Here is an 18,992-nt window from a genome sequence, read left to right on the forward strand (position 1 = left end):
TCCGAATTTCCGCCGGCAGCCTGATCCTATTCGGCAGGCGGTTTTCCGGCAAACCGAAAACCAGAAACCCTTTCTTCCTTTTTTCGCCCTCAATTTTCAGCCCTTTTTCCCGCTTTTATTTTGTTTTTTGGTCCAGCACCGTTAAGCTAGAGAAATAAATAATAAACAAACAAAATAAAGTAAAAGATTTTTCTACCTAGGCTTCATCCGGTGTTCATCGAACTATTTCCTTCCACCTGTTAAAAATAATTAAAAAAAAAGGAAAAGGAAAAGAAAAGAAAAACTGCTGCCCCCACTCCCTGGATTTACTTTTCCGTTCGTCAGAAAAATAAAATTCGTCCTTTTCTTCTATTATTCGTCATTAACCACCAATCATCGTCGTCGTCAGATTTTCGTTTCGTGCTTCTCGAAGGAAATCGGGGAAAAAAAGAGATAGAACAAGTCTACGTCGGTATTTCCTGACTCCCTTTTTCTTTCCCTCTTTCGTTTCTTTTTTTTTTGGTTTGTCGTTTTTTTTACGAAACCAAAATCGAGAAGAAAAGATTTTTTCTATTTTTGGGTTAGATTTGTTTTTTTTTTTATTAATTCCAAAGTAGGTTCCTGAAAATTTCGACTTGATTTTTTTTTTCTTTTCAATTGGAAATCTATCGTTAGATTTCCGGAGGCTCTTGAAGTTGGTCTACGGCGGAATTTCTGTTTGGTTGCGTGTAATTATGCTCTCTTTCGGATAGCAATTCCTTTTCTTTTTGATAAATTTGTCTTCTACGAGCTGTGGAAGAGAGCCGTGATTCGTAATTTTTTTTTTGTTTTTCGACGAGACCTGATTTATTTTGGTTACTTTCTGTATGATCTATTGGTCGTTGTTTTCGGAAGGGGATTTCTATTTCTTCTTCTTGCTTATTTTTACGAGAAATTTTTGTTGTTGATTTGTAATGTTCCGGTAAAAAGAGGCCTTTTTCTATTCTCTTTTGGAAAATTTTCCCGTAGAAACCCCTCTCTGGAGGCTTTTGAATCTCATCTAGGCCTGAAGAATCCGTTCGGTTGCATGTTTTGCTTTTTATCAATCGGCTTATTTTCTTCTTTTGTGTTGTTTTAATTGCAGCACGTACATTGATTCATATCTCTTATGCTCTATCCGATTCTTATTATGCTTTTTTCTCTTTGATCTGTTGACCGATCGATTTCTTCTAATGTCGATACTTGTTTCTTCTACTGCTTCTTCATTTTCTTCTTCTTTTTCTCCTAATTTTTGCGTTTTCTTCCCTTTAGAATTTTGCTAGAACTATGTCTGCTTCTTGCTTCTGAAGGTCTTGGATTTTGCCATCTAGGACGGAGTTCAGAGTAGGAAACCGTACTCGGGCACGGAGAGAGGGATTTAGAGCTTGTTATGTCGTCATCATGAATCCAGAGTTGCAGACGACTTCGTTGACGGCCGCATCTTCATCTATCTCTCTAAATGAGAATGTGATGACCCGCAGAGATGCCAATGGAAATCCTCCTCGTTCACCGCCTGCTACCAATGGCGCCCCTTCTTCTCAAATACCTGGTAGTGAATGGTGTTCTTTGATTTCTATCATTATGGTTGCACTTGCTTCCATAATGCACTGATTTGGATATCATCATCCCTCATAAGACAAGGATTGGGTCTATCGAAATGCTCATTATGCTTGAGTTGTATTCTTGAATGGTGTCTTTTGGATTTGGATGACATTTGAACCCAATGATAGTTTGTTATTTTTTTGTATTAGCTGAAGCTTGATGCATTCATAAGTTTGTTCATCTATGGGCATAACTCATAATCAGTCGTGATTCCTTTTTTCCTTTTTTGTTGAGTTTCTAAAGCTCATTGACAACTTTTTGTACAGATTGCATTGCACAAATTGGTGCTTAATCTGCCAAATTGTTTTCTAGGGAAAAGCTATACCCTTGCACATGCAATCATGTAGATGCTCCCTATTTATATCTGCCAAGTTTAGCATCCATAATGTCACTTCCACTTGTTCTCTACGCTTCTATAGATCATTATGAAGACCAATTAGGATAAACTGAAATCACGATGGATTTTCTCCATGTTCCCTATTTAATAATTGCCAACATTGAGACTCCTTGCTGTTTCTGCATATGCATAATGATACTATGGACTTTCATAACCTAATAATCGAGAAATAGAAGAAGTCCTGATTCCTGATATGAAGTCTAGCAGACAAAATTGCTATTCATGTCTTTCCATTTACAGCATGATAGGTTCCATCCTATGTTTTATGAAATGTTAATATTCCTCATAAGGTGTACCAATTAGTAGCTTTTCTGGGCAGTGAAAAAAACAACACGTCAGTGGGCTGCATGGACTCGGCAAGAGGAGGAGAGTTTCTTCAATGCCTTGCGACAAGTCGGCAAGGTATGAATCTTGATTGCTTACTTCTTTCTCGTGAATAAATTCACCTTTTGACTGTCTTCTTGATGCATGGCTTTGCAGAATTTTGAGAAGATCACTAGCCGCGTCCAAAGTAAAAATAAGGATCAAGTAGGCTGTTTTACCTGTTATTTTTCATTTTGTTGCAACATATTGGCATTTCTAATGGCTTTTCACTGGGAATTTGTTTTCCAATTCAGACATGATAAATGCGAGTAATTTTATCTGCTTGGAATTAGCAATTATTTTATGCTCAATAGGCTTTATTGCCAACTACCATCTCTATGGCATGGTCATACTTTATGCATGAGATGAGGGTCATGATAGTCCATGATTTTGCCCAATTTAAATATGTAATAAGAGCATGATCCGTGGTGCTGTCCTTATCTGTTCTTAGAGAATTCATTGTTGGAGTGTGATAACAAAATGTTACCTTGACACTTCTAGAGGGCCAATGTGTTGGTGTTTGAAACTTCTGGACACTGATACCGACATCGACTCTCCTAAACTCGACATGGACACTTTATTTGTAACATAGAAGTATCCAGAAAAAAAAGAATGCCCTCTTTTTTGCTTTAGGTCCCATTAGGACCCTCTAAAAATCATACTTTGAAGTGTTTTTTGCTCGATCTGAACCATTAGATGTGTTTACCATTGTTGATTTAATAAGAAACATGCTTTATTTCAAATTGATTTGATGTAAAAATATAAGTATTTAATCATCAAATTTTAGTATAATATCAACCTTTGACTTTTTTACCTCTTTAAAATACACATTTGAGAATAAAAAATCTTAATCAAATAACATGCTCCCTATTGAGTAAAACGATGACAAACACATCTAATGGTACAGATCGAGCAAAAAATACTTGAAACTACAATTTTCAGAAGGTCCTAGTGGGACCTAACGAAAAAAAGGGTAGGACCATCCCCCTTTTCACATATATATATATTTTGTAGATTTGACTGATCCATGATATCTAATTGGAAATCTTAGCTGCAGCAGTGCCAACTCAATCTGATCCCATAGATTTTTTCCGCATGATCTGTTTGCCAGGTTTCACAATATGGATCATGTTTCTTTGACAAAAATATGATTTTTTTGAACCATAAATTTTTGGTGTATTGTTGCTGTTGATTTTTGAAGCTCTTGAAAAACCTGCATGCATGTCACAGTCCCATAATGTAAAACCCATGTTCAGCTAAACAATCCATTCCGATCATATCTATAAGATCGAATGAAATCCATAAAAATCTAAAAAAGATATGATAAGGTTCATCAATCTTTATTGGATGATTTAATTTAAAGACGATTTAGTTAAACCCATTAATAGTCATCAAGACTCCTGTAATTTTAGACAAAATTAACAAAAGTATGTTCCAATCCCAAACAAGAGCATAGAGCTAGATTTACAGAAAAAATTTTGAATGCTGAATGTAAATTTTGTAGTGAGTTTGAGATTGAAATTTAAAATTTTAAATTGTACAATAGTGTAGTGCAACCTGAATTTGCAAAATTTCCCTAGTATCATAAATTTATATATGTACAATATTATTCTTTAAAGGTTTCCCTGCTAAGAGTCACCATCACCCTAGAATAGAAACCTTTGACTTTCCTTTTTCGACTCTCAAATGGTTGTCTTTCTCCAAGTAAGTCATCCCATCTCTTTCTTTGTTGACATATTAGTTTTGTGATTGTTATTTTTTGATGTCAAAGAAAGCTACTTCTTTCCACCACAACCCAGTTCATCTTTTCAACATTTCCTTTGTTTTCATCCATCTTTTATGCCATATCAATGAACAAAGTAGACATTGAAGGACATCATGCCGCTACAAAGGGTATTTGTTTTTCAATGCAAGAATGTCATGATGATGCCCACTGAAGTTGGATTAGTACCATACAATTGTTTGGTTGGATAATCAGATGAACTAATTTTGTGCAAAGAGGTCCATATTCAAGTGAATAGCTTGTCCACTCATTTGATTGTTGTGCAGCTAGCTTTACTGAAATTTGTATACCTGTGGTTTGAAATTTCAAATGTTATGTCAAACCAACATCTTCAGCTATCGAATTCAATAGCAATGAGAAAAGACTTCAATCATTTGCAGCCACCTATGTCACATGGACACAACATTTTTCCCTCTGTACCTGTGTCAACACGCCCGTCGATGTGTCAACGCACTTAGACACCTAGACATGCCATTTTAACCTCCGTACATACAAGTTTGCATCCAATTTATAATTATAATTATATTTTCAGTTTATAACTTTATATTTTCAGTATATAATATATATTTTAGATATAGCCTATATATTTAGATTATATTCAGTTTATTTTGAATTTATTTTGTATTTATATATATATATATAGCCATGTCCATATACCCACATTTTTTTGGAATGCCATGTCTTACCCGTACCCAGGTGTAGACAACAACAGAAACGTTTATCAGTAACAAAGATAAAAGCTTTTTTACATTCTTGCTATTGAAATTAGATGCAGTTGACTACCATGGAATCAAGTAATTATAATCTGAAACCCTTGCTTTTATATAAGTATGATCTTCGTTATCTGATCATAAAGCTGCTTTTTTGGGACATTAGTTTTTCTTGATTCTTTGATTCTTGTTAAGGGATATGTGGTTATTTTCTGGATATGCAGGTTAGACACTATTATTATCGTCTCATTAAACGGATAAACAAGCTTTTGGGCCATGCATTCACTCTCGATGCGAAAAATTCAAAAGATGCTAATGCTGCAATGCTTCGATGGTAAATTGAAGAATTGTGGATCAATTATTTTGGAGGTTCTTGAATATGCTATTGAAAGATTGCATCAGATATTGCTAGTGAGCTCATAACATATGCAGACCGTGTAATTACGCATTCAGGTTTTCCTTAGTGAAGCTTCCATGATTGTTATGTCAAGATCTTTGAATGCATGCATGCACATATATGAGTTTCCTAATAATATTGTCACTGCATCTTTCTGTAAAATTTCGTAGTATGATTGAAGAAAGAAAGGGCGGGGAGGGGGGGCAACAATGAGGGAGAAATCAGATGATTTTTTGGCTCTGGAGTTCTTTGCGTGCGTGCATGTGTGTGTGTGTGAAATAGGGTATACAAAAGTACACATTCTATTTCAAGTCTAACATTAATGTCAGGTCTAACATGCTTCCTGAATCTGTAAGTGGGTGAGAACCATAAATGACATGGAGTTTCAATAGCTAATGCTTGTACTATGTCACATAGGTGCGGGTGCAGTGCAGATACGGGTGCGGATGCGGGTGGGGATACGGCAATTTAAAAAAACTTGGGTGTGGGGGTGCGGGGAGGGTATATATATAATTTTTAACAGTTTTAAGTTAACACTGCATGCATATGTGCACATTTATGTATCTATATATATATATATAATATAGATAAAATTGGACTTGGTTAGGGTTAACTGAATCTACTTTTGGACAGAAATGGACCTTAGTGTGGTTGACTTCACCTGACACAAAGGAAGCCGTGTCCAAGTGTCGCAACCGCATGGGTGCGATGCGGGTGCGGCGCCCTGTTAGTATATAGATAATGCGTTGGTGAATAGGTCAGCCATTTGATGCCCTCCAAACATAAATCTGGTTTGGAATTCTTGACTCTCAACTTTCTCTAGAACAAAATGCTTATCCAGCTTTATGTAGTTTGTCTTATTATGCTGAAATGACTTCATAAATATTCAAATGACCCTTATTGTCACAATACAAGACAGACCAAAATATTGGCTAACCAAGAGTTGTGAATAGTTGTCTTAACTTAGAAGTTTTGGCTATTGCAGAATCCATATACTTGTGCTCTGCTTAAGTGCTAAGTCCTGCAACTGTCTGTTGTTTCTTGCTTCTCCCTGTGACCTATGTAGTTAAAACCGCTAATCGGTGCCTAGGTGCCAGGCCCCTAAAAGTCCTAGTTGACACCTGTGCGGGACTAGTCAGCCTAGTTGAGAAAAAAAAGTAAAAACAAATAAATTGCTAAAATTAATGGCAAATATATATTCAATATATAAATAGTCAAATAAGACTATTATAAATGAAGATTACATATTGTAGAATATCATAAAAATTGTAATCTTGCATGACATAAATTCAAAAGAATAAAAAATTGAAAAATTTCTACATAATTACAACAGCATTGATCTAAAATGCACAGTTCATGATACATAAAGATTGCATCTGATAGTCTAATATTATGTTTTTGTTCTAAAATCTTACTCTAACGTTTGAACACCCTGAACAAACTGATTAAAATATTTTTGGCTGTAATCTTGAACATTTCATGGATGTCTCGCTACATTGCTCCTTACTAAGCATTATTGCTTTGTCTAGTTCTTGAAGTTGATGGAGGCGACAGTGGTGGGTCATTTTTGTCTTCGAAATCATGAATTTTTTTAGCATTTGTGTAGCTCGTAACCTTCTTCCATCAAGTTCTATCTTGTAATCATCCCAGCATGAACATCACTTGGAATATATGGATAATGACGGACATACAGGGTTGTTGCAGCTTGTAACATGACACTTAAAATGCATAGAGTCCACTGGGAATAATAAGACTACAAAACTACATCTCAATGATCTCCCATGCTTAGTTGTTTCACAGTATGACCATGCAGGGTTGTTTTGGTGTCTTCAGACTGCCATCATTGAAAAATCTAAATAAAAAATGGGTAATCAATTAACCATTAATTGAAAGTACATATATATGATAGGGCTCTTCACCGATAATGAATTCACTGGTGAAGAGGAATCCTGGGAAACTTTGAACCTTCTGCTATCCACTTGGGACATAAAGGCTTCAAACTCCTAGAGCTGCAAAATCCCGGAGCACGCAAACAAGAAATATAAACTATGTATGTACAAACAAAAAGTGTAAGCTATGTATATCCGACTTTTGGCTGTTCAAATGTTGGTCGGTACCTTAAGCATTTCCTAATCCAAGTTGGATGCTTGCAGTTTGAGTTCTTTAGAGATGTTGACTCTGTTCTTAAATGACATTGTAGCAATGTTGTGAAAAGTGTTGAGGCGTAGCGAGGCGCTTCACCAAAAACCAAAGCGAGGTGTAAGCCTCAAGGCGTAAAGCGTAAGCCTCAGTATTTTTTTTTAAAACTTAAAAAATATTTAAAAAATATCTAAATACAAATAAATAGAAGAGATGCTTTATTGATGAAACAACAACCAATAAGTTTCCAGATTATTTCCAAACTGACTTGTCTTCTAACAGACAATAAAATTCAAAGACATAACATAAGCATCATAAGTTGGACTGCAATTTCTAGAGGCCAAGCCAGAAAAAAGTTTGAAAGATATAATATAAGAATCACAAGCTGGCTAAAAAAAATTTCCTCAGAAGAAAATCAGTAATAATATCATACAGAAAAAAAAATCTTAACTTAATACATGTTCACTAACTTAATACATGTTTAAAGAATAGCATACAGAAAAAATCCAAAGTTACAGGAATGAAAATCTTAACTTAATACATGCCTATGATTCCAGTTTATGAAAATCTTAACACCACTAAACCAGTTCCAGTTTATTGATGCCCCCCCTACTGACAATATAATTCAGTTTCTGTGTTCTAATATCACAAATAGACACAATTTTAAGGCACCATCAGATCCAGATTTAAATTGCAAAAAGGTGAAAAGTGAAAAAAGTCAATAGAATATTCACGAATAGGAGTAGGACACACAATCTTTACAAAAATCAACACATACACAGTTAATTACATGTACATAATCACATGCACAGTCAATTAATTGCACAGAGGAAGAAGAAGAAGAAGAAGAAGAAGAAGAAGAAGAAGAAGAAGAAGAAAAGGAGGGAAGAAGAAGAGGAAGGGAAGAAAAAAGAAGAGAAGAAGAAGAAGAAGAAAAAGAAAGAGAGAAAGTACATACCCGGTGGTAGCTGCTGCTGGTGGTCGCTGTCGCTGGTGGTAGCTGCCTCTGGTGGTAGCTGCCGCCAGTGGTGAGGAGGGTGGGGCTTGGGGAGCAAAAGGGAGGAGAGACGAAAGGGGGAGGGGTGCCCTAACATCGGGCCTCCCTCCCCCTTTTCTTTTTATTTTTTTTAATTGAGGCATGCGCCTCACCTTGAGGTGCACCTCGCTACGAGGCGTGCGCCTCAAGGTTTATGAGGCACACGCTTCATACACATTTGCACCTTAGCTTTGCGCTTCAAGGCAAAAATCCCCTCACCTTGAGGCAAGGCATGCATTTTGCACCTTGAAGCACATTTTTCACAACACTGCATTGTATCTGTTAATTTCAGAGTTTTATAGAAATTTTAATTCTTTGACTTGCCTTAGGTCTCTTGCTACTTTTCTTCAAATGGAGCCAGTTATTGTGCTTAAAACTATTTATGCAAGTGCACTCTTTGCAACCATATAGTCTTTCAACTATGTTTAGTTTGATCCATTTTTAGCAGTATATCACTTATGTACAGTGTTTTATATATTGGCTGCTAAGTTGGTTGGAACCTTGAACATTGATGGCCTCTAATTGAGCATATGTTTCTCTTTTAATAGGTGGTCTTTACTTGAGAAACACAGTTGTTCTGCTTCAAAGCTTCATTTGAAGCCAAGACGGTTCAAAACGTTTGTAACTGCACTGGTTAGTTTCGGATTCACATGCTTCTTTCCCCACAAAATTATTCATTATTTTGCTTTAGAGCTTCATCTCGTAGGTGGTTCCTCTTTGTAACTGCAATGGCTGGTTTGGCTTTTCTACACTTTCTTTGTGTTGGATATTTTCCTCCAATTGTTTTGATAACTTGTTTTCTTTTGCCCTGAAAAATGAAGGAACACCAACTTCTGAGGGACCGGAAGAAGACAAAAAGGAAAGCTTCTCAAGGTGAGCATGTTTCTCCTGCACCATTGGTTACACTTCCAGTTCCAAGTAAGGCATCTGGAAATGAACCCCGTGGACAGAAAGTTGTGACCCTGGAGAGCCATAGTGCTCAAAAAACAGGAACTGGAAGGGGAAACTCACTGAAACGTAACTTGATGACAAGTACTAGCGGCAGCAAAGATGAAATTCCCACGGTAAAAATAGCTCGGCAACGAAGAAGGGCAAGAGGTATTGTATTCATCATGAGTATTCTAGTTTTGCTGTGTATGGCAACATTAAGATAAAAATAATCTGCAATATCTTTATAAAGTGTTGATTTTGCTTTACCTGACAACTGCATAGTTTGGCACATCTGACAATCCTTGTTGTGGTTTTATTAACTTACGTCCATTTTAAAGGTAAGCAACTGGCTCAATCCTTCATTTCGGTCGTATGTGGATTCACATCTTGGCAATTGACCTGCTAGGCAGTTAAATAAGTAGCAGACCTAAACATATTTCTTAAGCAATAATGTGCAGCAATCAAGAAGCCCTTTAACTTCAATAATTTAAGTGAGAAGAACATGTATAGTTCAATACTATGCATAAAAATGATGCATTCAGTATTCCTCAATCAGAATCTATGATAGTATGGCATTGAAGTTTGAGATCATTTAATGTTGGATCAAGTTTTATATGCTCTGGATGTTGGAGTAGTTTTGAAGTAGGCAAGTTGTATCTTCGGAGTACATGCAGTTTATGATTTATCTCTTCATGTTGTATGTAAAGGACCATGTGGGTATGAATTCTATGGACATGTGTGCTATATTGGTTTTTCCTTCTCTTTCTTTTATCCTACTATTTTATCTTAGTTGGAATTGTTCTCTAACTGAGCAATTCATACACATCGTCATTGTGTACCCCAAATAACGATTAAATAGTCATGAAACATTGATAAATGGTTGTTAAGATATTTGTCTAGGTATCATGTAGGGGTGACATCGGGTTGACCTGGCTTGGCTCCACAAGCGGCCGTTAGGGCCTGACAAGACTCGTGGCTGCCAAAAGCCCAACCCAACTCTTGTCTTGTTGGGTTGGACCCGAGTCTTATTGCCGTCAAGCCCTTACTCATGTCCGATACTCGCTCGATGCCCTATATAGTCAAAGGCGCTGACTAGGTGCCTAGTCAGGCTAGTCAAAGGAAAAACTAGGAATCGGCCGGATTCCTAGTTTTCCCCATTCAGGGGTACCAAATTTCTCGCATGGGTGCTGCCTAGGTGGGAAAATCGATACCCTGCAACTTGTCATGTGCATTTTTTTGTTTTTTGTTTTAAATTAATTTGTTATGTGTGTTTGTTTATGTAGATGTGACATTGAATTGTTATGTGTGTTTGCTTATGTATATAAATGTGTCTTAATTTTTTGTCAGGTTTTGTAATATAACATGTTTACTATGCTTGACGATAGCAATATCTTATGCTTTGTGCACTTGTTGATTAATTTTATGTTGGATACATGTTTGTTGTTAGTGTTATCACTTTATTTTAAGAATTTAGATTATTTTGAAATTATTTGGTATTTGTTGATGTTTGCTTTGCTTATTCAATTGTTGTTAATATTTGGGAAGGTTTTGTAATGTTCGACATGTGTTTTTTGGTCTATTGCTTATTGTTGATTGATTTATGTTGCGTACATTTTGTTACTAATTTTAGCAGTTCATTTGCATATTTTTTATATTTTATTAATTTTTTAATTAAGGTACCGACTAATCCACCTAGTCTCTGACTAGGCTTTTTAGGGGTCCACCGACTAGGCACCACCTACTGCTTTTGACTACATAGGTTGGGCCCGACCCAACATGTTTGTGGCTGGGTCCTCAAAATGTGGCCCGAGCTTGCCTCTAATCAAGCTATGTATACGACAGTCCGTTAGGTGCCCGGCCCGATGGCCACCTCTGTATCATGCACTAACCTTAATTGGTGGTTCGTATTTGGACCCAGAAGGGGCTATTAGCACAAAGGCGATGCATTCCATTTTGATGAGTTATAATTATACCTCATTTCTGCTTTCCTATCGACCCTTATGTGTCTCTTGGTTTATGTTGTCCCCCCTTGGTAATGAAGACACCATTGCGCAATTCTTTCTTGATTCCAATTACACCGTTTCATGTCCCAACTAATAAATTTGATAAAGGGGAGAAGATGAATCACCTTGATGAGAGGCAACTTGATGCAACTGCGTTGGAGGAGGAGTGAAAACTAATGGCCCACCGTGAATCGGTGTGGCTGAACTTCTTTATTAACTCAGAAATGTTCAATAAACAATGGGAATATGCAATAAACAGTAAGGAAATCTAAAGGGAAAACAGTAATAAAATAGAGAATAGGAAAAGTTGCAGAAAAAGCAGTCGGCTGGGCTGTTTCAATCTTCAAATAATCCTTCACGCAACCCTAGACAGGCCTTTTAAAGAGTGTTTACTGGACCGGGTCGTGGGTCCAGATTTGGATCCGACCCACGATCCGGTTCAGTCCTTCTTTGCAGCTGGTTCTGGGGTGCGCGAGCTCCACCACGCCTGACGTAGGTGCGCAGGGGTACCTCCCTGCGTCGTGGCTCCGTCCCTGCAGGTGAGTCATAGTCACGGGGTCTTTCATCTGCCCTGTGTGGTGGATCGAGTGGTACGATGGGCCCAATCGGGTCCTGCCCTGCATCATTCTCTCCTGGTTGGGAAGAAATCGGCTCTGTCGACTTGTTGTTGCCACAATAAGCATATAGATCAGCCACGTTAAAAATAGGGGAAATATGCCAATCATCGGGCAACTCAAGGAGGTAAGCATTCGAACCTAACCGCTGGAGGATCCGAAAAGGGGCCATACTTCTTAGGACTTAATTTGCTATAGGTACCGACGGGAAAACGCTCTGGACGTAGGTACACCCAAACAAGTTGACCGACCTCGAAATGGACATCACGACGACCCTGATCTACGAAAGCTTTGTAGGTCTCGTAGCTTTCAACAAGTTTGGTCCAGACTTGTCTGTGAATGTCACGCATATATTCAACGGCATCAAAGGCATCCGGAGCTGGAGCTGAGAGATCTGACACAGGGGCGAGGTCAACGACATGGGTGGGAGACCGACCATACACTACTTGGAACGGAGATTTACCAGTGGACCGGTTAATGGAGTTGTTATAGGCGAACTCGGCTTGAGGCAGAACGAGATCCCAAGTTTTGACATTTTCGCCTACTAAGCTCCGTAACAAATTTCCTAAGGTGCGGTTCACGACTTCGGTTTGGCCATCAGTCTGGGGGTGATACGCGCTACTGAACTGGAGCTTAGTTTTCAACAGGGCCCATAACGATTTCCAAAAGTGGCTCATAAAACGCGTGTCGCGATCGGAAGTGATTGTGTGAGGTAGACCGTGGAAACGGGCAACATCTTTGAAATAATATGAAGCGACTAAAGAGGCATCGGTGGTGCGTTTGCACGGAATAAAGATAGCCATTTTGGAGAACCGGTCAACAACTACTAGAATTGAATCAAAACGACGTGGTGTGCGGGGAAGGCCCACGATAAAATCCATGGACACATGCTCCCACGGTCGTTCAGGAATGGGTAACGTGGTGTACAGACCACTATTCTGACGATGACCCTTGGACACTTGACACACATGACAACCTTGGATAAACTTGACAACATCTTTGCGCATTTTGGGCCAAAAGTATCGTTCATCTAAGAGAGCGAACGTCTTATCATGCCCGAAATGCCCTGCTAACCCTCCTTCATGTAATTCGGAAATCAACTGAAGCCTGAGGGAGAAATTGGGTACACATAATTGGTTACCACGGAAGAGGTAACCATTATGAATACAAAAACAGGGGTCAAGGTTGCGAGCGGAGGAGGTGCACCCTTCCCAGACTTTATGAAAATCAGGGTCCGTATGGTATAACTCTTTGCATTGTTCAAAACCTATGACCTGCACCGACATAGTCATCAACAGGCTGTTCTTCCTACTAAGAGCGTCAGCCACCTTGTTCAGGGTACCCGATTGATGTCGAAGCGAAAAGGTGTACTCTTGCAAGAAGCTGACCCACTTGGCATGATGAACACTCAACTTTTTCTGACTGTTCAGGTACTTCAATGCCTCATGATCCGTGTACAAAACAAATTCCTTATAAATGAGATAATGCCTCCAATAACGAAGGGCTTGTACAACGGCATAAAACTCCACATCGTAAGTGGAGTATTGGCACCTGGCCTGAGTCAGCTTCTCGCTAAAGAAGGCGACAGGCCTACGATTCTGGCTCAAGACGGCGCCAATCCCCACTTTAGAGGCATCACATTCAACCTCAAAGACTGCACTAAAATCGGGGAGGGCTAAGACAGGGGCACTGGTCATTTTGTCCTTGATGATCGTAAAGGCTTTGCTAGCCGCTGGCGTCCACTGAAAGCTAGTACCTTTTAGGCACTCCGTGATGGGGGCCATAAGGGTACTAAAATTCCTCACGAAACGTCGGTAAAAGGTGGCTAACCCGTGGAAACTACGGATCTCTCCTATAGTCCTTGGGGTAGGCCAATCGACAATCGCTCGGACTTTAGCAGGGTCGGCCTTGACGCCATCAGAAGACACAATAAACCCTAAGAACACGACACTGGGTGTCATAAACTCACACTTCTTGGCATTGGCATACAATTTTTCCTTTCTCAAAATATCTAAGACTTGACGCAGGTGACTCAAATGATCAGACAATGAAGAACTATAGACCAAGATGTCGTCAAAGTAGACGACAACAAACTTCCCAAGACACGGACGCAAGACTTGGGTCATCATGTTCATGAAGGTACTGGGGGCATTAGACAACCCAAACGACATGACTAACCACTCGTACAATCCATCACGTGTCTTAAATGCTGTTTTCCACTCGTCTCCCTCGCGTATACGAATCTGATGATATCCGCTTTTTAAATCAATTTTAGAGAAAATGGAGGCACCGGATAACATGTCAAACATATCATCTAAATGAGGAATGGGAAAACGGTATTTGACTATGATGCGATTGATCGCACGGCTATCGACACACATGCGCATGGACCCATCTTTCTTAGGAGTGAGTAAGGCAGGCACGACACAAGGACTAACACTCTCACGAATGAAACCCTTTTGCAGTAATTCCTGAACCTGTCTTAACAACTCAGTGTGTTCGGAGGGGTTCATGCGATAAGCGGGAAGGTTGGGTAGACTCGACCCGGGCACAAAATCAATGGCATGCTGAACCACCCTTGTCGAAGGTAATCCATCAGGAAGGTCATCCGGCATAACGTCGCGGAATTCCTGGAGAAGAGGGGCAACATCCGCGGGAATGGACACAGGTGAACTCATCACTGGCTTAGCCACCAGGGCATAACAATAGCCATCTTCCTGGCAGTGGTCCAGGAAAAGCCGGTACGAGAGGCCTGCGAGTCGGGGGACTCGCTCGGGTCTGTCAACTGTGGGGAAACCTGTCTCCCGGATTGGTAGAAGGACGATCTTATGGCCATTAAAGATAAAAGAGTAAGTATTCTTGCGGCCATCGTGAGTGGTCTGGCGATCAAACTGCCAGAGACGTTCCAAAAGAATGTGACACGCATGCATAGGGGCCACATCACACCACACCTCATCGTGGTAGTGTTCCCCCATGGAAAACCGGACTAGGCAACGCTGAGTGATGGGAACCTCATTTCCTTTCTTGAACCAGGCCATCTTATAGGGTTGGGACAACTTTTCGGTGTTGAGTTTCAAGGTAGACACCACACTCTCAGATACCATGTTCTCACATGCTCCGGTGTCAATGATGATATCATAAGCGTGACCTTCACAGTTGCATCGGGTCCTAAAAATGTTATTCCTTAGCCATTTCGATGGGGTCAACTCTCGGGGTGTGGTCAACACATGACGGATGGACAACAAGCTTTCGACGTTGCCGTCGAACTCTATAACTCCCCGCTCATCCTCAACCTCAACTAATGAATTGTCCTCACTATCACTCTCACTTGCGGACTCGACAATTCCTTCAACCAGATGGGTGTTCTTGCTCACGGTCGGACACTTGGACGCGACATGTCCTAACTCTTGACACCTAAAGCAACGAAGGGTCGACTCAGTAGGTTTGGTCTTGGACCGGGTGTGGAAAGCTGGACCTGACTGGTCAGATTTGCTAAGGTCGATCCTAGGTTTTGAATCACTAGGGGAGCTTGCTCCCCTGGTTGGGAAACTCGGCTTGGGTCGGCTGGGGGGCTCACTACGGGTCGTCCGATATTCCTGCCTCCGCTTCAGCTTGTCCTCGATGTTCATGGCATAACTGCTGGCTTGATCTAATATTTCGACTGTGACACAACTAAAATCATCAGAGATAGCAGGGCGGAGACCCGAAATGTACCTCGTGACCTGCTGACGAGCTGTTTCCTCGATCTGCACACGTAGGGAAAGACGATGGAACTCCGCGGTGTACTCTGCTACAGTTCGGGAACCTTGGCGCAGGGTTAGGTATTCCTTGTAGGCTCGCTCGGCGTGATCCGAAGGCACGAACTTTGACTGCATCAGTCTTTGCATTTCTTCCCACGACTGTACGCGCTCTAATCCCTGCCGCTCCCTTGATCGTTGTAGCTCCACCCACCATGTCTGTGCTAGGCCTCTCAATCGTGTAGAAGCTAACGAGACACGACGATCTTCAGCAACTGTGTGATAATCGAAGAAGAACTGCACTGCATAAGACCAGCCAAAAAACTGCTCCGCGTCGAATCGCCCCGCAAACTCCGGAAGATCCAATTTCACGCCATAGGTGGAAGAGTGGTCTGGTGGTCTCTGTTGTCGCGGCTCCACCATTCTTGCAGGATGCTCGTTCCAGAAAATGTCGTTGTCCCAAGCTGCTTCATTGCCCATATGGCGGTATTGTTCGCCGGGATGCTGGTGTTGTCGAACTCTCCCGATGGGGGGTCGGCGGTCGGGGCGCGCCGGTTCCTGCTGACATTGCCTCGGTCGGGTTTGCCCGTGGGCAGGCACCATCTGCGGTCGGTATTGTGGTACTGGAATGACGGGAAGTCCCAGGTTCGGGGGAGGGTTCGGTTGAGGTTCTGGTTCCGGACGGGTAGAATGGGTATAATATGGTTGTGGGTTAGGAGTATGGTGTTGGGCCGGATATTGGGTTGGGTTTTGGGTCAGGTTTGGGTAAACCGGTTGGTTTGGGTTTGGGTATGGGGCTTGGTGGGTATATGGATGGGTTGACTCGCCCGATGGGATGTGAATCGGGCCCACTCCTACACTATTCGTCGGACCCAGATATGGATGGGAAGGATCGAGGTTCGAGTTTTGGGGATAATAGGCTTGGTCTGAACTCGATCCTCGATCCAAGAGATTATGGGTCTGGTTCTGACCCGGCTCAAATCCAAACTGGAGCTCCGTCCGGGTCCGATATGGGTCTGGGTCGGTACTGGATTCATTTTGGGGTTCGAAATTAATGGGTTGGGTTTGAGTCGGGATGAACCGCGCACCAAACCCAATTGGATTGGCTGGGTAAGGGGTTTCGGATCCCGGACCCGCTCCCAGGGACCCAAAGGATGGTCCTCGAGATCCAGGCCTGGGTCCTGCTGAAAACTGTTCCGGCCCGGACCCTCTCGGGTTCGGGCCCATCCACACGGGTCCGCCAGGTTCCACCCGTTGGTTGGTCATCGCAATGCCTCTGTGCGCGGGATCAGGAGGGAGAAACAATTCTTTCCCGGGTCGGGCCGCTGCGCTGGGGCTTGCAGCGGGGTCCTGCGTGCTGCTGGGTTCTTGCGGACCCAACCCGACCTGCGGTAGACCCACAGGAAACCGAGCCCTGGTCTGGGGTGCACTCGGACCCAAACCTGCGGCAGGACCCGGCGTGACGCTGGGTTCTTGCAGGCCCAGCCCTGCCGGCGGCATAGCCCCCATGGCTCGAGGCCAGGGCAAAACTGCACCCACGACGTGGGGTTGCCCTGCCCTATCTTCCTGGTTCAGATGGGGGATACCTACTGCGCGTGACACTGTTGCTGTCGAACCTGGGAATGGAGGGGGGAACGCTAGTTGCTGGGCAGCAACACAGTCGGGCTGACAGGACGTCGGTTGGACTGCTGCTGCATCTGCTACGACCTCTAGCGCAACCCCCAGTCTTTGCCTTGAGGTCGCAGAGGGATCCACCGACGACTCAAGGGCAGCGACTCGGCCTTCGACCCCATCAAGTCGCCGTGATATGGTTGCCACGTCCCGACTGATACGCGACACATTTTCCTGTATTTTCGTCAACACCTCCATGACACGCAGCATTGGGTCTTCGCTGCTCGCCTCCTCACGCGCTTCGCCTTGTACCGGATCGGTTCCCGCCTCAAAAGCCATACCGCTGATGAAGGTGGAACGCCGGCTCTGATACCACTTTGATGCAACTGCGTTGGAGGAGGAGTGAAAACTAATGGCCCACCGTGAATCGGTGTGGCTGAACTTCTTTATTAACTTAGAAATGTTCAATAAACAATGGGAATATGCAATAAACAGTAAGGAAATCTAAAGGGAAAACAGTAATAAAATAGAGAATAGGAAAAGTTGCAGAAAAAGCAGTCGGCTGGGCTGTTTCAATCTTCAAATAATCCTTCACGCAACCCTAGACAGGCCTTTTAAAGAGTGTTTACTGGACCGGGTCGTGGGTCCAGATTTGGATCCGACCCACGATCCGGTTCAGTCCTTCTTTGCAGCTGGTTCTGGGGTGCGCGAGCTCCACCACGCCTGACGTAGGTGCGCAGGGGTACCTCCCTGCGTCGTGGCTCCGTCCCTGCAGGTGAGTCATAGTCACGGGGTCTTTCATCTGCCCTGTGTGGTGGATCGAGTGGCACGATGTGCCCAATTGGATCCTGCCCTGCATCACAACTCTTGGCCCAAATTCACCTCTAATACATGGGGCAACACATGGAACTTTGTGTTAACATAAGAAGCCTTAATAGGGACGAGGTCAAGGAAACCAAACAAATAAACAATAAGTACAAATATGCCACTCCAAAGTGGCAACACTCTATGTACGCACATAAAATAGGAAAATATATATCAAAATAACAAAACTAACAAATATATATCATTCCAAAGATTTGATGTGAAACCCAAGAAAAGCAACAACTGTAAGATGATTATATCCTTGGCCAGTACTAATTTTCCATATTAAGGTCTAGGTCATCCTCTTGTTGAGGGGAAATTTGAAGTTCCTGAGGTTGCCTATCTTCTAGGTTCCTTGAGTCAGAATCTCTTCCACCATGGACATTGAGGGCATAAAGATACCTCTCTCACTGCTATAATATGGCTTACTAACTTTAGATCCAGGGTTGGTATTATTAGGAAATGAACTCTCAAGAGGCACTCTTGGCAAACAAGGTATAAAAGGATTGCTTATTATCCCATTAAATTGCTCTCCTTCACCTCCTTCTTGGGTACTATAATATTGCACATTTTGAAAGAATGTGACATCGATTGAGATTAATCTTTTCTTGGTAGTAGGATCATAACATCTATATTCTTTTTGGGTTGAGGAATATTCAATGAAGATGAACTTCTTGTCTCTAGGATCAAGGTTATCCCGATATATAGAGGGAGTATGCATGTAGCAGAGTCTCAGACACTTGAAGACCCTAGGTGCAAGATGAAAAAGGGGTTCATTAAGGTTTTAATATACTAAAGGGTGATCTCCC

General features: G+C 41.8%; 1 protein-coding gene across 8 annotated transcripts in view; it reads left to right on the forward strand.

The window, feature by feature from the left end:
* LOC149842333 (TSL-kinase interacting protein 1-like) overlaps positions 1 to 18,992 on the forward strand; it is a 31,681-nt gene continuing 12,689 nt past the window's right edge. For 2 of the 8 annotated variants that reach the window (XM_089999065.1, XM_089999071.1), the window contains exons 1-6: positions 475 to 1,546; positions 2,316 to 2,398; positions 2,477 to 2,524; positions 5,077 to 5,186; positions 8,973 to 9,057; positions 9,246 to 9,522. In XM_089999065.1, the coding sequence (XP_089855191.1) occupies positions 1,399 to 1,546; positions 2,316 to 2,398; positions 2,477 to 2,524; positions 5,077 to 5,186; positions 8,973 to 9,057; positions 9,246 to 9,522 (751 nt within the window). In that variant the 5' untranslated portion in view covers positions 475 to 1,398. Of the gene's footprint in view, positions 452 to 474; positions 1,547 to 2,315; positions 2,399 to 2,476; positions 2,525 to 5,076; positions 5,187 to 5,236; positions 5,290 to 8,972; positions 9,058 to 9,245; positions 9,523 to 18,992 lie in introns of those variants that run through there. The other 6 variants (XM_089999067.1, XM_089999068.1, XM_089999070.1 and 3 more) reach the window with 6 other exon arrangements.

This window comes from Nuphar pumila, chromosome 3 (genome assembly GCF_984573655.1).
Source record: "Nuphar pumila chromosome 3, dmNupPumi1.hap1.1, whole genome shotgun sequence".
Lineage (NCBI taxonomy): Eukaryota > Viridiplantae > Streptophyta > Magnoliopsida > Nymphaeales > Nymphaeaceae > Nuphar > Nuphar pumila.